The 18,083-nt window shown below is 41.8% G+C and overlaps 1 protein-coding gene across 1 annotated transcript in view; it reads left to right on the top strand.

The window, feature by feature from the left end:
• ACP3 (acid phosphatase 3) overlaps nucleotides 1-18,083 on the top strand; it is a 142,578-nt gene that overhangs the window by 60,942 nt on the left and 63,553 nt on the right. The window contains exon 3 of the mRNA XM_044294099.1: nucleotides 7,404-7,490. Within this exon, the coding sequence (XP_044150034.1) occupies nucleotides 7,404-7,490 (87 nt within the window). The remainder of the gene's footprint in view (nucleotides 1-7,403; nucleotides 7,491-18,083) is intronic.

Genomic DNA, 18,083 nt, shown 5'->3' with positions numbered 1-18,083 from the left:
ATGAGTCTCGATTTCTGTTGATACATTCAAATGGTAGAGTCCGAATTTGGCGTAAACAGAATGAGAACATGTATCCATCATGCCTTGTTACCACTGTGCAGGCTGGTGGTGGTGGTGTAATGGTGTGGAGGGATGTTTCCTGGGCACACTTTAGGCCCCTTAGTGCCAATTTGCCATCGTTTAAATGCCACAGGCTACCTGAGCATTGTTTCTGACCATGTCCATCCCATCCCTTCATGACCATCATGTACCCATCCTCTGATGGCTACTTCCAGCAGAATAATGCACCATGTCACAAAGCTAGAATCATTTCAAATTGGTTTCTTGAACATGACAATGAGTTCACTGTACTAAAATGGCCCCCACAGTCACCAGATCTCAACCCAATAGAGCATCTTTGAGATGTGGTGGAACGGGAGCTTCGTGCCCTGGATGTGCATCCCTCAAATCTCCATCAACTGCAAGATGCTATCCTATCAATATGGGCCAACATTTCTAAAGAATGCTATCAGCACCTTGTTGAATCAATGCCACGTAGAATTAAGGCAGTTCTGAAGGCAAAAGGGGGTCCAACACCGTATTAGTATGGTGTTCCTAATAATTCTTTAGGTGAGTGTGTGTGTGTGTATATATATATATATATATATATATATATATATAACACTGTATAGTTCCACTTCCATTTTTCCTGTATGCTGGGCATAACTCAGAATATGTGGACACTGCGCTGTACCATTTCACTTGTCTTTGTATGCTGAGTGTATTTCTCAGTTTCTACTCTTATTCTGTATATATGAATGATAAATAGTACTACCTCTCTTATCCTGTATGCTGGATGTCATGTTCAGGATCTGCTCTTAATCTGTGTATATGGACACCATACAGTATAACTCGTTGTTTTGTATGTTGAGTGTAATTCACAGTGTCTACTTTTTTCTGTATTTATGGACACACCACAATACCATTTTCTCTTACTCCTGTGTGCTTGTGTAATTCTCAATATCTGTTCCTATTCTGCACATATGGATACTGCACAGTACCACTTCTTTTGACTTTTATTCTGTGTGTAATTCTGATTATTTTCTATTATTCTGTATAAATGGATGTTAAAGAGTACCACTTCTCTTACCCTGTATGCTGGAGGTAATTTACAGGATCTGCTCTTATTCTATAGTATATACTGTATATGAACCCTGAACAGTACCAATTTTCTTGCCCCTGGTTGTTTATTTTATATTTATCTTAATCTCTATATAAGGACACAGCACAGTACCACTTCCATTGTCCTTTATGCTTGGTAGCATTCTCAGGATCTGTTCTTATTTTGCATATATGGACACTGCACAGTAGGAATATGACAACAAGTGCAGGATTTTTTTAATGCAACGCATTGAATCATCAAAGGAGAGAAAGTATTAAAGACAAGTAAAATGTCCTCTCCTTTTTTGAATCCACACCTGTTTTTTCCTTCAATAATCCCATAAAAAAACTGCACATGTAGCTATAACCTTACACTACTTTTTGTCCTGTATGCTGGGTATATATGAAAGTTCTGTATCTGTTCATATTCTATATTTTTTGACATTTTACAATACCACTTCTCTTATCATGTGCTGTGTGTAATTCTGAGTATCTGCTATTATTCTGTATATAGCAACACTGCATGGCACCACTTCGATTTACCCTCTATGCTGTGTGCAATTCTCAGTATTCTATCTTATGTATATATGGACACTGCACAGGACCACTTCATTTTTTCCGTATGTTGGCAGTGGCGTAGCTGTAGGAGTCGCCAGTGGCACAAAGCTTTAAAAGATGCAATGCGCCTTATAAAGTAAATACTAGGGAGCGCTTCCATTATGAAAGTGCTCACTGGTATGAAAGAGGCACAGGGAGAGGTGAGTGAAAGGCTGTTCTCACCTCTTCTCCCTGGTCTGCTCCGAGTGCTGCGATGCATTGCCCTGACTATGTACAGTCGTGGCCAAAAGTTTTGAGAATTACATAAATATTGGAAAAGTTGCTGCTTAAGTTTTTATAATAGCAATTTGCATATACTCCAGAATGTTATGAAGAGTGATCAGATGAATTGCATAGTCCTTCTTTGCCATGAAAATTGACTTAATCCCAAAAAAAACATTTCCACTGCATTTCATTGCTGTCATTAAAGGACCTGATGAGATCATTTCAGTAATCGTCTTGTTTACTCAGGTGAGAATGTTGACGAGCACAAGGCTGGAGATCATTATGTCAGGCTGATTGGGTTAAAATTACAGACTTGACCTGTTAAAAGGATAGTGGTGCTTGAAATCATTGTTCTTTCATTGTTAACCATGGTGACCTGCAAAGAAATGCGTGCAGCCATTATTGCGTTACATAAAAATGGCTTCACAGGCAAGGATATTGTGGCTACTAAGATTGCACCTCAATCAACAATTTATAGGATCATCAAGAACTTCAAGGAAAGAGGTTCAATTCTTGTTAGGAAGGCTTCAGGGCATCCAAGAAAGTCCAGCAAGCTCCAGGATCATCTCCTAAAGAGGATTCCACTGCGAGATTGGAGTGCCACCAGTGCAGAGCTTGCTCAGGAATGGCAGCAGGCAGGTGTGAGCGCATCTGCACGCACAGTGAGGCGAAGACTTTTGGAAGATGGCCTGGTGTCAAGAAGGGCGGCAAAGAAGCCACTTCTCTCCAAAAAAAACATCAGGGACAGATTGATCTTCTGCAGAAAATATGGTGAATGGACTGCTGAGGAGTAGGACTGGGGCAAAGTCATATTCTCTGAAGAAGCCTCTTTCCGATTGTTTGGGGCATCAGGAAAAAGGCTTGTCTGGAGAAGAAAAGGTGAGCGCTACCATCAGTCCTGTGTCATGCCAACAGTAAAGCATCCTGAGACCATTCATGTGTGGGGTTGCTTCTCATCCAAGGGAGTGGGCTCACTCACAATTTTGCCCCAAAACACAGCCATGAATAAAGAATGGTACCAAAACACCCTCTAACAGCAACTTCTTCCAACAACAGTTTAGTGAAGAACAATGTATTTTCCAGCACGATGGAGCGCTGTGCCATAAGGCAAAAGTGATAACTAAGTGGCTCGGGGACCAAAACGTTGACATTTTGGGTCCATGGCCTGAAAACTCTCCAGATCTTAATCCCATTGAGAACTTGTGGTCAATCCTCAAGAGGCGGGTGGACAAACAAAAACCCACTAATTCAGACAAACTCCAAGAAGTGGTTATGAAAGAATGGGTTGCTATCAGTCAGGAATTGGCCCAGAAGTTGATTGACAGCATGCCCAGTCGAATTGCAGAGGTCCTGAAAAAAAAGGGCCAACACTGCAAATACTGACTGTTTGCATAAATGTCATGTAATTGTCGATAAAAGCCTTTGAAACATATGAAGTACGTGTAATTATATTTCACTACGTCACAGAAACAACTGAAACAAAGATCTAAAGGCAGTTTAGCAGCAAACTTTGTGAAAACTAATATTTGTGTCATTCTCAAAACTTTTGGCCACAACTGTACAGCATCATGCTGTAGAGCGCGCACTATGACCTGGCGCTGTACAGCATGGTTTTACTTCAGGGAGATCATGTCAAACTAATCTTATAGATTTTTTTGATTGGGTGACTAAAACAATAGATGGCGGAGGTGCAGTAGACATCGCTTATCTAGACTTCAGTAAGGCTTTCGATACTGTCCCACACAGAAGGCTTATCAATAAATTGCAGTCTTTGGGCTTGGACTCCCATATTGTTGAATGGATTAGGCAGTGGCTTAGGGACAGGCAACAGAGGGTTGTAGTCAATGGAGTATATTCAGACCAAGGTCTTGTTACCAGTGGGGTACCTCAGGGATCTGTTCTGGGACCCATATTGTTTAATATCTTTATCAGCGAAATTGCAGAAGGCCTCGATGGTAAGGTATGTCTTTTTGCTGATGACACAAAGATTTGTAACAGGGTTGATGTTCCTGGAGGGATACACCAAATGGAAAAGGATTTAGGAAAACTAGAGGAATGGTCAGAAATCTGGCAACTAAAATTTATGTGGATAAGTGCAAAATAATGCACCTGGGGCGTAAAAACCCAAGAGCAGAATATAAAATCAGTGATACAGTCCTAACCTCAGTATCTGAGGAAAGGGATTTAGGGGTCATTATTTCAGAAGACTTAAAGGTAGGCAGATAATGTCATAGAGCAGCAGGAAATGCGAGCAGAATGCTTGGGTGAATAGGGAGAGGCATTACTAGTAGAAAGAGGGAGGTGCTCATGCTGCTCTACAGAGCACTAGTGAGACCTCATTTGGAGTATTGTCCTCAGTACTGGAGACCATATCTCCAGAAGGATATTGATACTTTGGAGAGAGTTCAGAGAAGAGCTACTAAACTGGTACATGGATTGCAGTATAAAACTTACCAGGAAAGATTAAAGGACCTTAACATGTATTGCTTGGAAGAAAGATGAGACAGAGGGGATATGATAGAAACTTTTAAATACATAAAGGGAATCAACAAAGTAAAAGAGGAGAGAATATTTAAAAGAAGAAAAATGGCTACAAGAGGACATAGTTTTAAATTAGCGGGGCAAAGGTTTAAAAGTAATATCAGGAAGTATTACTTTACTGAGAGAGTAGTGGATGCATGGAATAGCCTTCCTGCAGAAGTGGTAGCTGCAAATACAGTGAAGGAGTTTAAGCATGCATGGGATAGGCATAAGGCCATCCTTCATATAAGATAGGGCCAGGGGCTATCCATAGTACTTAGTATATTGGGCAGACTAGATGGGCCAAATGGTTCTTATCTGCCGACACATTCTATGTTTCTATGTTTCTATCATGGTGGTGTGGTTTGAATGGAGAAGATGAGGAAAGAAAATATCTATATCAGAATAGACATAACTTGGTGTAAGGGGCATGTGGTGCAGTATTATCCTGTATGTTTTATGTCTTTAGCAAAAGGACTGGAGGAAAGTGGTTAGGTTGAGATTTGGCATGGGTGGTGCCATTTCAATTTTTGCCTCAGGCAGCAGAACGACTAGGTGCACGTCTGCCCCTTGCCACAAAGCACTGAGGCAAGATTGGCCAAGCTGAAGTCTGGCACCAGGGCCCATGAGCCTTTAGCTATTTAGTGATATATTAGTATTATATGCATGGATAATGCACAGTATTACTTGTATTACTATTGTTCTGCATGCTGGATGTATTTCTCAAGTTATGCTCTTATTCTGTTTATTTGGATACTGTACCATTCCACTTCGTATACCCCTGTACGCAGGGTGTTATTAGTATTCGTGCTTACCCTCTTTATACAGACACTACACAATACCACTTCTCTTATCCTTCATGCTTTTCAGCATCTGCTCTTATTCGGCATACCTGTATATGGACAATGCATAGTCCCACTTCTCTGGTCCTAGATCTCATACTGTATCCAACAGTTTAACCCTTTAGATAATGTGGTCAAAAACAACTGAAGCATCTAAGGGTTTAACAGAGGCACGGTAACCATCATCAGCACCTTGCACTGCAATTTCGCAATGTCAATCTGTTGGTGGAGATGGGCCTAATGAAGGCCTCATCGCCTATCATTAGGCTGACGAGAACAAGATTTTTTTTATTGACCTACAGAATATATTATTGACCTTCATTATTTATGCTGAATGTTAAATATTATCAAATTTCCCCCCTATAAATAAAATGAACTAAATATGCCCCATAAATTAATAAAAGATGCCCCAAGTGGTGCCATTGTAAAATACAACTTATCCTTATCAAAAAACAAGCCCTTGGATGGCTATGTTGATGAATAAATTGTAAACGTATGACTTACAAATTTATGAATAATAAAAAAAATCTGTGTCTTTAAAGGATTTATGTGACCAAATATATTAAAACTAAGCAACAGTAGTGGAGTATATAAAATAGCAAGAGTCCCCCATCCCTGACATTTCCAGTGCACACTGAATCAGAAGTGATTAAGTGCTGTTCCGTCTCATATGACCACTGCAGTCAATCACTGACCTCAGCAGTCATGTGTTCAGGACAGGAGCCGCAGCACTGGAATGGAAGGAATTTCATAAGGTGAGTAACTTTCCCAAAAATTTTTTAACAAACCCCTTTCTTAGCTTAAAGAGGACCTTTCACCTAAAAAAAAATTTAAACTAAGACTATAGCGTTACTTACATGCCCCCATGATTTCTTGAACGTTAATTCTTTTTTCATTCTGTGCCCCCGTTTGTCCGCTATGCCCCCCGGAATAATTCCCGCCGTCTATGCTAATGAGCCAGCCTCAAATGGGCTGGCTTTAAAAGTTCTCCCGGTCGTGCCTTCCATCTTCTCCCTGGCACGGAGCGCATCCAATCAGCGCGCTCCGCTCTTAGCCAGGGAGAAGACGCTCCAGTTCTCGCGAGACTTCAGAGAACTGGAGCGATTTCGTCTATCACGACCGGGAGAACTTTTAAAGCCAGCCCATTTGAGGCTGGCTCATTAGCATAGACGGCGGGAATTATTCTGGGGGGCATAGCGGACAAACGGGGGCACAGAATGAAAAAAGAATTAACGTTCAAGAAATCATGGGGACATGTAAGTAACGCTATAGTCTTAGTTTAAATTTTATTTTTAGGTGAAAGGTCCTCTTTAAGGCTACATGCACACAATATTATTTTGTTTCCACGTCCGTTCAATTTTTTGGGCGGATAGGATGCGGACCCATCCATTCGGAGCTGTTAAAAAATGTCGATAGTCAACCGTTTGTTTTCCGCATCCGTTGTCCGTGGTTCCATTCTGCAAAAAAAATTAGCATGTCCTATTCTTGTCCGTTTTGCGGACAAGGATAGGCATATACAATGGATCCTCAAAAAAAACGGATGCCATATGGACATCATCTGTTTTTCTTTAAGGATCCGCAATTTGCGGACTGCAAAACACATACGGTCGTGTGCATGTAGCCTAATTTTATGTTTTAGTCTGACTACCCCTTGAAAAACGCAGACTTTTAAGCCTTTAGGATGGATTGAGTTCTTGCATTCTTTCGTCCCCACATTCCATGAACCATAACTTTTCATTTTCCCTCAACGTCAATGCATCATTGCATCATTGCAAGGAACGTACAAATTATTAATTGATTTTTATTACATGTCTGGAAGGGCAATGAAAAAAATAGCCAAAAATGGAAACAAAAGCTATAATTACAACTATGTGGACCAAGCATTTTTATGTACTGTAGTTGTCTCTTTACATGAGCAAAGTGGGAAACATTGGAAATGGACAACACAAAAATGTGTTCTTCCCTGTACATAACAACCTGGTTTTCCAACACTATGCATACATCATAAAATTATGATAATGTAAATAGGAATCCTGCCATTTTCTTTTTTCATCAGTACTTGTTACTCTTAATTTACAGCTTGGCATTGAGCAACACTATGAGCTGGGAAAGTATCTGAGGAAGAGATATTCTGGATTTCTGAATGAGACCTACAGTAGGCATGAGGTAAACATATCTGTGTTTCTCAATATAACCATGTGCTTTGCATATCAATTAGTAAGTTAAAGGGGGTTATCCAACACTGTAGCAGACATTACAGAGTGGCTGACCTGCTGTGGTGGTCATACTTACCTGGTCCCCACCTCTGGATTTGGTTTCGATCACTCTACGGCCAGCTATTCATCTCACTGTTGTGCTGATATCAACATCCTGTTGACAAAGCAATAGTGATTGGACCCAGAGGTGGGGACCACGTTAGTATGATCACAATTGTGGGCCGGACACTCTGTGGGGTCTGCTATAGTATTTTATAACCCCTTTAAACTATGGGGTATGTAAATGATAATGTATATTTGTCATACTATTAAAATTATATTATGAGATGTAATCATAATTCCACAGAAATTGGATGATAGGGGAGGGCAAAATGAATTTCAGTGCACTGCATGCAATTTCTTTTCTGTGCCCAAGTACAAAAAATTGTGGAATTTCAATGAAAAATGTAATGTCAAAAGCTTTCCTCATGAAGAAACCCCCTGTTCAGATTGATGTCAGCCCAGCAAACAACTGATTGACAGTTGTCCATCTTCAGTATCTAATGCCGATTAACTAGGGGAAGCTCTGAGGAGCCATACATGAGTATGAACTGTTGTTTTAAAGGTGTATTCTGTTTTCTCCCCTAATGTTGGTGCGGGAAAACAGCTTTATAATAGAAGGAAAGCAGCAGACTGGTCAATGTGTTCATGCTAGTTGTCTGACATGGATACCCTGAGAAATATGGTGGTCAAAAGATAGGCCATCTCTTGTAAAATCATGCAATACTCCTAGGCAGTGTTGGGCGAGCATGCTCGGCCGAACACCATTTTCACTCAAGCATCGCGATGCTCGGCACATCGCTGTGTTCGGCCGAACACCACGTGTGCTCGAGCGCGATGCTAGAGTCTCCTCCTATGCAGCCAATAAACGTGCGGCGAAGTACTGGCCCTCAATGCAATGCCGTAGCCATGTTGATTACTGGCATTACAGCGATTGACTGGCCGGAGCGCGTCATCAAGTTCTATATAGCACCCGATGACACATGGTTCGGCTAAGTCTTAGCCAGGGAGAGCTGCAGCAGAGCTTCAAGAGGTAGTCACCTGTAATGGTTTTCACTTCACAGGTGTGCCCTGTCAGGTTTAATAAGTGGGATTTCTTGCCTTATAAATTTGGTTGGGACCATCAGTTGCGTTGTAGAGAAGTCAGGTGGATACACAGCTGATAGTCCTACTGAATAGACTGTTAGAATTTGTATTATGGCAAGAAAAAAGCAGCTAAGTAAAAAAAAACGAGTGCAATCATTACTTTAAGAAATGAAGGTCAGTCAGTCCAAAAAATTGGGAAAACTTTGAAAGTGTCCCCAAGTGCAGTCACAAAAACCATCAAGCGCTGCAAAGAAACTGGCTCACATGCGGACCGCCCCAGGAAAGGAAGACCAAGAGTCACCTCTGCTGCGGAGCATAAGTTCATCCGAGTCACCAGCCTCTGAAATCACAGGTTAACAGCAGCTCAGATTAGAGACCAGGTTAATGCCACACAGAGTTCTAGAAGCAAACACATCTCTAGAACAACTGTTAAGAGGAGACTGTGTGAATCAGGCCTTAATGGTAGAATATCTGCTAGGAAACCACTGCTAAGGACAGGCAACAAGCAGAAGAGACTTGTTTGGGCTAAAGAAAACAAGGAATGGACATTAGACCAGTGGAAATCTGTGCTATGGTCTGATGAGTCCAAATTTGAGATCTTTGGTTCCAACCACCGTGTCTTTGTGCGACGCAGAAAAGGTGAACGGATGGACTCTACATGCCTTGTTGCCACCGTGAAGCATGGAGGAGGAGGTGTGATGGTGTGGGGGTGCTTTGCTGGTGACACTGTTGGGGATTTATTCAAAATTGAAGGCATACTGAACCAGCATGGCTAACACAGCATCCTGCAGCGGCATGCTATTCCATCCGGTTTGCGTTTAGTTGGACCATCATTTATTTTTCAACAGGACAATGACCCCAAACACACCTCCAGGCTGTGTAAGGGCTATTTGACCATGAAGGAGAGTGATGGGGTGCTGCGCCAGATGACCTGGCCTCCACAGTCACCGGACCTGAACCCAATTGAGATGGTTTGGGGTGAGCTAGACCACAGAGTGAAGGCAAAAGGGCCAACAGGTGCTAAGCATCTCTGGGAACTCCTTCAAGACTGTTGGAAGACCATTTCAGGTTACTACCTCTTGAAGCTCATCAAGAGAATGCCAAGAGTGTGCAAAGCAGTAATCAAAGCAAAAGGTGGCTACTTTGAAGAACCTCGAATATGACATATTTTCAGTTGTTTCACACTTTTTTGTTATGTATATAATTCCACATGTGTTAATTCATAGTTTTGATGCCTTCAGTGTGAATCTACAATTTTCATAGTCATGAAAATAAAGAAAACTCTTTGAATGAGAAGGTGTGTCCAAACTTTTGGTCTGTACTGTATATTATTAGCGCAACCTAAGCTAAATTGCGTGCAATTGTTTGGCCGCTGCTGACAGTGACACAACCTCTGCTACATCTCCTGTATAACATTTGCGCATCCTAAATATCTGTGACATTCAGTCTAATTGAATTGCGCATACACTTACAAAACCTGCGCTACTGTACGTGTGACATACTTGCAAGAATATATACCATTTAATATGCTCAAGGCGAGCAGTAAGCAAAAGGCACGTGGCTGTGCTGCTGATGGTGCACGCAGAGCCCATGGCCCTGGCCGCGGTGCAACTATGCCTGCTGCCAGAGCACAAGAAACACACTCATCCACAATACCTAGCTTCATGTCGCAGTTTGCAGGGCGGCGCAGGACACCACTCTCGAAGTCACACGAGTGCAACCAGGTGGTCGGTTGGATTGCAGCACATAATGCTTCCAGACAGTTAAGCACCACCCTGTCTTCCACAAAGTCCAGTCTCAGTAGCCAAGAGTCTGGTCTACAGAATCATCACCCTGATCCTCCTTCCTCCCACCATGGAGAGTCTTGGCAAACAAGTGATCCCACACTCGGATATTCCGAGGAGCTCTTTTCAGTGCCATTCCCTGATTTGGGCTTCTCATCAAGCCCGCTTGAAAAGGGACATGAGGAGATCTTATGCACTGATTCCCAAACTCTTGAGCATCCACAGTCAGAAGAAGATGACGGTGGGGAACGGCAATTAGTGTTTCATGAGGTAGATGATGATGAGACACAGTTGCCAATAAATCAACAGCAATTAGTGTCTCAAGAGGTTGATGATGAGGATGAGACACAGTTGTCAATAAGCAAGGTTCGTGTTAGGTCAACAAGTCAGGAGGATGACCTAGAGTGAAGAAATGGAAGAGGAGGTAGTGGCTGATAAAAATATCACTGACCCAACTTGGGAAGGTGGCAAGCCGAGCGAGGACAGCAGTACAGAGAGGAGGGATCTGCTGCACTGCAACAGGCTGGAAGAGGCAGTGGGTGGCAAAAGTGAGAAGGAGGGCCACACCAAACAGGCCCACAACTGTTCCTCAGAGCACCCTCTTGCCAAGGGGTAAGTGTTCCGCAGTCTGGCGCATTTCTTGAGAAAAGTGCGGATGATAAAAGAATTGTCATTTGCAACCTGTGCCCTAACAAAATGAGCAGGGGCATGAACGCTAGCAACCTCACCACCACCAGCATGATCCGCCACATGGCATCAAAGCACCCTGATAGGTGGGCCGAACGCCTGGGTCCACAGTGTCTGCGGGTCACACCACAACCTCCTCTTCCCCTGTGTTACGTGCTGGCCAATCCCCTGTCCAAGACGCAGGCCCGGATGCCTCCCACCCTGCACCTGGACCTTCGGAAGCACCATCAGCTAGCACATTCACTTCTGTGTCCCAGCACAGCATACAGATGTCCATACCCCAGGCCTTTGAAGGAAAGCGCAAATACCCAGCCAATCACCCACAGGTCATAGCACTAAATGTGCACCTTTCCAAATTGCTGGCCCTGGAAATGTTGCTATTTAGGCTTGAAACTGAGGCTTTCTGCAGCCTGATGGCGGCGGCCTTCCCTCGTTATTCAGTCCCCAGTCGCCACTATTTTTCCTGGTGTGCCGTCCCTGCCTTACACCATCATGTGTCCCGTAACATCATCCGTTCCCTGACCAAGGCAGTTTATAGCAAGGTCCGCTTAACGACTGGCACATGGTGACAGGTTCCCTTTAATGCTCAGTTTCTCCCATTGACTTCCATTGTGCTTAAATTTTAAATTAAGGGAACATCAGGTATCTATTATATTTCAATAGCTAGAGTAGAGGAACAGGCTGTGCTAATTTGTCTGCCAAAAAAGCTTACTGACCTAATGTAGACAAGGTAACAAAGGGGCGCATCCTCTGGAAATATGGTAACAGTAAGGGTAATTTCATATTCTGTCCAGACATAAGAAAGCAGAATGCCACACTATTTTGTCTGCTAAAATGCAGGGCTCCCTGTCAAAAATGTGTTACATTCTGTTAGTCAATTAGGTCCTTCATCACTGTTTGGTTTTGCCATGATACATCTGGCGCTGACACTTTTCTGTTCCTAGAATGCAACAGAAAAACTGAAATACTGGTGCAGAAGGGAAAATAGTCTAAACATGTATTGTAACAACTGTAGTGAGGGACAGATAAGGACAGTAGGTTCCTGAACTAGAACCCAGCTGCCTCTTCTACCTACTTGCAGTGTAAGCCCTAAATAGAAAAACTATAACTCGACAGGACAAACAAGACACAGAAACATACAACACAAAAGCAGAGTTGTGTGAAATGGGTCAGAACCAGACAGTTTATTTTTTTTTTTTTTTTAACAGCACACATGGTCCCTCCCTGCTTCTAGCTTGTGGGCCAATGAGAAGGCTGCAATATCTTTGTCAGAGCTTAACCTACAAAAAATATAGAGCTCACCGAGTACCAGTAAAAAATTGTATTTTATTGAATCACATTAATATAAAGACAATGTCACTTTAAAAGAAAAGGTAGCAGAAAAAAAAAAACACACCATCCTGGTCGGTTACACAAACTGAATATTAATGATATACTGTAGATTCTTACATAGAAAATTTAATAAGGGTGTGTCCCATATCTTAAATTATAAAGCAATAATAACTATCAGAGACCCATAATCCTTCACATCAAGTCATCAAAGAATGGCAATAAAGAAATAATAACCGGGAGTAGAAAAATAAATCTACACTTAATGTGAAGACCTGGGATCCGCCACAGGAACTTACCCAAAAATTCTGTGCACACAAACCAGGATGGCGCTGCCTCAACAGACGAAGGGATGCCGAAACGCGCGTTGGGGTAGCGGCAGCATGGTTTGTGTGCACAGAATTTTCAGGTAAGTTCCTGTAGCAGATCCCAGGTCTTCAAATTAAGGGTAGATTTATTTTTCTCATCCCGGCAATTATTTATTTCTTTATTGCCATTCTTTGATGAATTGATGTGAAGGATTATAGGTCTCTGATAGTTATTATCGCTTATATAATTTAAGATATGGGACATAACCTTATTAATTTTATATGTAAGAATCTACAATATATCATTTAATATTTAGTCTGTGTAACCGACCAGGATGGTGTGTTTATTTCTGCTACCTTTCCTTTTAAAGTGACATTGTCTTTTTATATTCATTCATTTTTGCAGTTGTGAGAGAGGAGTGTTGTGCTTTGCTGTGTCAGACTCATTACATTAGATAGCTCATATGTATTATACTAGCAGAAGGACCCACCTTCGCATGGGTATATTTCATCTATTTCATTTCATGTTTCAGTTTGTCATAAAGATATCAACAGTTTCTCCCATATCGGTAAACTCTACAGTATCCTCCCCTTTTACAATGACCTCCACAGTGTCCGCCCCTTTAACAGTTAACTCCCCTTTAACAGTGACAGTCACAGTGCCCGCCCCTTTAATAGTGACCTTCACAGTGTCTGTCCCTTTAACAGTGACTTCCACAGTGCCCACCCCTTTAAAAGAGACCTCCACAGAGCCCACCTCCTTAACAATGACCTCCACAGTGCCCACCTCCTTAATAATGACCTCCACAGTGCCCGCCCCTTTAACTCCTTAAGGACACAGCCTTATTTCACCTTAAGGACCAGGCCATTTTTTTGCAAATCTGACCAGTGTCCCTTTAAGTTGTGTTAACTTTAAAATGCTTTTACTTATCCAGGCCATTCTGAGATTTTTTCGTCACATCTTGTACTTCATGACAGTGGTAAAATGAAGTAAAAAAAAAAATCATTTTTATTTATTAAAAAATACAGAATTTAGCAAAAATGTGTAAAAAAAATTGCAAATTTCCAAGTTTCAATTTCTCTACTTCTATAATACATAGTAATACCTCGAAAAATAATTATTACTTTACATTTCCCATATGTCTACTTCATGTTTGGATCCTTTTGGGAATGATATTTTATATTTTGGGAATGTTACAATGCTTAGAAATGTAGAAGCAAATCTTGAAATTTTTCAGAAATTTTCAAAAACCCAATTTTTAGGGACCAGTTCAGGTCTGAAGTCACTTTGTGAGGCTTTCATAATAGAAACCACCCAAAACTGATTTTATAAACGTCATTAACCCTTTAGATGTTCCACAAGAGTTAATGGCAAATGGAGATAACATTTCAGAATTTAGAATTTTTTGCTAATTTTCCATTTTAATCCATTTTTTACAGTAACAAAGCAAGGGTTAGCAGCCAAACCAAACTTAATATTTATTGCCCCGCTTCTGTAGTTTGCAGAAACACCCCATATGTGGCCGTAAACTACTGTACGGGCACACAGTAGGGCATAGAGAGGATGGTGCGCCGTGTGGATTTTGGAAGGCAGATTGTGAAGAACGTTCCAGTATCTGTTCAGTTATTTTACCTCCCTGCTACTTAATCCCCATGGATACCTACTCCTAACAATGGACATAGACATCTATGTGTATCAGGGACATGTGTACACACACTTCTGAGACATTCAGTCTGCTTCTAACCACAAGACTGATCTACTTAATGAAAATACACGAGATAATACTTTGGCCATTGTCTTGGAAACGACAGTGGTTGCCTGTAAGCCATGTGACAAAGCCCCTGTTTTGTAAATTGAGTTTCCAAAACTCCATTGTCTCACTGGCTCAGAGGAGGAGTTTGATGCTTTTTAAATGGAATGCCCTTGTTTTCCATTAAAGTGTGTCTTGCTTCAGCAGTAAGCTTTGGCTCCTGTATGGATTATTATGCAACACCAGCGATAGTTTACTCTGTGGATTCTTGGCGATATTATTTAATGGGAATAAGGGAAGACTGTAACTCATATTCAGACCGTGACACAGATTTTGCAGGACTGGTTTATTTACGCCATGTCCCATTTGAAGCCCCGCTGATGCACCCCTAGAGTAGAAACTCCATACAAGTGACCCCATCTAAGAAACTACACCCCTCAAGGTATTAAAAACTTATTTTATAAACGTCGTTAACCCTTTAGGTGTTGCATAAGAATTATTGGCAAATGGGGATAAAATTTGAGAATTTCTATTTTTTGGCAAATTTTTCATTTTAATCCATTTTTTCCAGTAACAAAGCAAGGGTTAACAGCCAAACAAAATGCTGTATTTATTGCCCCGATTCTTTAGTTTGCAGAAACACCCCATATGTGGCCGTGAACTACTGTACGGGCACACAGTAGGGCACAGAGGGAAAGGTGCGCCATATGGTTTTTGGAAGGCAGATTTTGCTGGACTGGTTTATTTGCAACATGTCCCATTTGAAGCCCCCCTGATGCACCCCTAGAGTAGAAACTCCATAAAAGTGACCCCATTCTAGAAACTACACCCCTCAAGGTATTCAAAACTGATTTTACAAACTTTGTTAACCTTTTAGGTGTTCCACAAGAGTTATTGGCAAATGGAGATGGAAAATTTGCCCAAAAATTTAAATTCTCAAATTTCATTTTAATCCATTTTTTCCAGTAACAAAGCAAGGGTTAACAGCCAAACAAAATGCTGTATTTATAGCCCCGACTGGGGCTGGTTTATTTGCAACATGTCCCATTTGAAGCCCCCGTGATGCACCCCTAGAGTAGAAACTCCATAAAAATGACCCCATTTTGAAAACTATGGGATAAGGTGGCAGTTTTTTGCGGACTATTTTTAGGGTACATATGATTTTTTGTTTATCTATATTACATTTTTGTGAGGCAAGGTTACCAGAAATAGAAATTCTGAAATTTCATCTCCATTTTCCAATAACTCTTGTGGAACATCTAAAGGGTTAACGACATTTGTAAAATCAGTTTTGAATACATTGAGGGTGTAGTTTCTTAGATGGGGTCACTTTTATGGAGTTTTTACTCTAAGGGTGCATCAAGGGGGCTTCAAATGGGACATGGTGCCAAAAAAAGGCCATCAAAATCTGCCTTCCAGAAACCATACTGCGTTCCTTTCCTTCTGTGCCCTGCCGTTTGGTCATACAGCAGTTTACGACCACATATGGGGTGTTTCTGTAAGCTGCAGTATGAGGGTAATAAATATTAAGTTTTGTTTGGCTGTTAACCCTTGCTTTGTTAGTAGAAAAAAACGGATGAACATAAAAAATTTGCCCAAAAATTGCTTTTTTGGCACAGTTTTTATTTTTTATTTTTTACTGTGTTCATCTGAGGGGTTAGGGGGGTATTTTTATAGAGCAGATTCTTACGGACACGGCGATACCTAATATATCAACTATTTATTTATGTTTTACACTATATTATCTTTTCATAAAGAAAAAAAACATTTTAGTATCTCCATAGTCTGAGTCATATTTTTTTTTTTTTTAGCCGATCATCTTATGTAGGGGCTCATTGTTTGTGGGATGAGAGGGCTGTTTTATTGGCACTATTTTGGGGGGCATATGACTTTTTGATCGCTTGCTATTACAAGTTTTGTGATGTAAGGTGACAAATACCTTTTTTCTTTACTGTGTTCATCTGAGCGGTTAGGGGGGTATTTTTATAGAGCAGATTATTACAGACGCGGCGATAATTAAAAAGTCAATTTTTAAATTTCTTTTAGTTTTACTAAATATTTTTGAATTTTTTTGTTTTAGTGTCTCAAGTCTGAGAACCATTTTTTTTTTTTTTATCCGATTGTCAGTGGCTAAATTGGGATATAAATTTAGTACTCCATGGAAGTATGGTACTCCCTGAAGCAACCAATAATGCAGAGGCCCAGAAGATCAGGGCACGTGTCACATTGAGTAGTGGTGTTGTCACTGCCAGACATCTGAGGAGCTCTGACAGACGTTCTTCAGAACCTCCTGCCTGAGGTTCTTTTGTTTTGCTTTTGTTTTGTCATCTCGTTTCCCTCTCTCAGCTGTCATCTAGTTGCACTGATTGCATCCCTTTAAATCCCCTCCTGCATCACTTTGCGGTTTATACAACTTCCTGGAGTGTGTACATGCTGGATGCTACAACTGATGCTTCTACAGATAAGTCTGTTCATTTATTTGTGTTTTCCTGTTTGCTTGATCCTAGGTGACCCTGACTCCCTCCGTATTAAGTGTAGGGAGCCGATGGTTGTGTCCCCTCACTATTATAGGGTGTTCAGGTGTCATACAGTCGAGGCACGAGGGCATGCAATTTTCTATCATAGAGATCTTTGCATGGGCTGAGAAGACAGGGAGAGTTTCAGAGATTAAATAGGGGTCTCCCTTTTGTTCCTTAGTTTCGGATCAAGCCAGTCAGATCCTTATTTGTAACTTCTTGTTTTCTGTTACACCATCTGTGACAGGTGTGCTTCCGTATCCCCCTCCTGTGAGATACTCTGCACCTTTATTGGGTCCGTCCCTTCTTTCCAGTATGGGGGACCACACCTGGAAAGTGTTGGCCAGGGACGATCCGGGCGCCTCCAGTTCCCAAGGTACTCCGGCCTGCTCTTTCCCTGTCCGAAAAGATCAGGGCCTTGAGGACTGTCTCATAAAACTTAAGGAATGGTGTTATATGGCTTGAGGACTTGATCAGAGATCTCAACTCCTCCCATATACCGATTGTAGTCGATACAATCGGGCTTGAGGACCATTGCCGCGGTACCTCGCACAGGGACATTGCACATCCCAGTACAAGGGCATCCCTCTTAATCTTATATCTGACCAGCAACACTTTTCCAGTGGTAAGGGCACGGGTCTCACCCCTGGGGATAGATACCTGGAGGGGGTGGGCAGGGAGGCCGCGTTGATTTTTCCACACGGTCCCACAAGCGGACGTGGATCTGGCGGCGAGGGACTGGAAAAAGGGGATACTTGTATAAAAGTTATCCACGTACAGGTGGTAACCCTTATCTAGCAGTGGGTGCATAAGATCCCACACAAGTTTCCCGCTAACACCCAGAGTGGGGGGACATTTTGGGGGTTGAATACGGGAATCTTGTCCCTTGTACACACAAAACTTCTAAGTGTACCCTGAGGTACTCTCACAAAGTTTGTACAGCTTCACGCCATAACTCGCCCGCTTTGAGGGAACATACTGGCAGAAAATGAGTCTCCCCTTGAATGCAATGAGAGACTCCTGAACCGCGACCTCCCTTCCAG

This window comes from Bufo gargarizans, chromosome 5 (genome assembly GCF_014858855.1).
Source record: "Bufo gargarizans isolate SCDJY-AF-19 chromosome 5, ASM1485885v1, whole genome shotgun sequence".
In the NCBI taxonomy this organism is placed as follows: Eukaryota; Metazoa; Chordata; class Amphibia; order Anura; family Bufonidae; genus Bufo; species Bufo gargarizans.
Note: the sequence above shows the minus strand (reverse complement) of the source record. Positions and strands in the feature narration are given on the sequence as shown.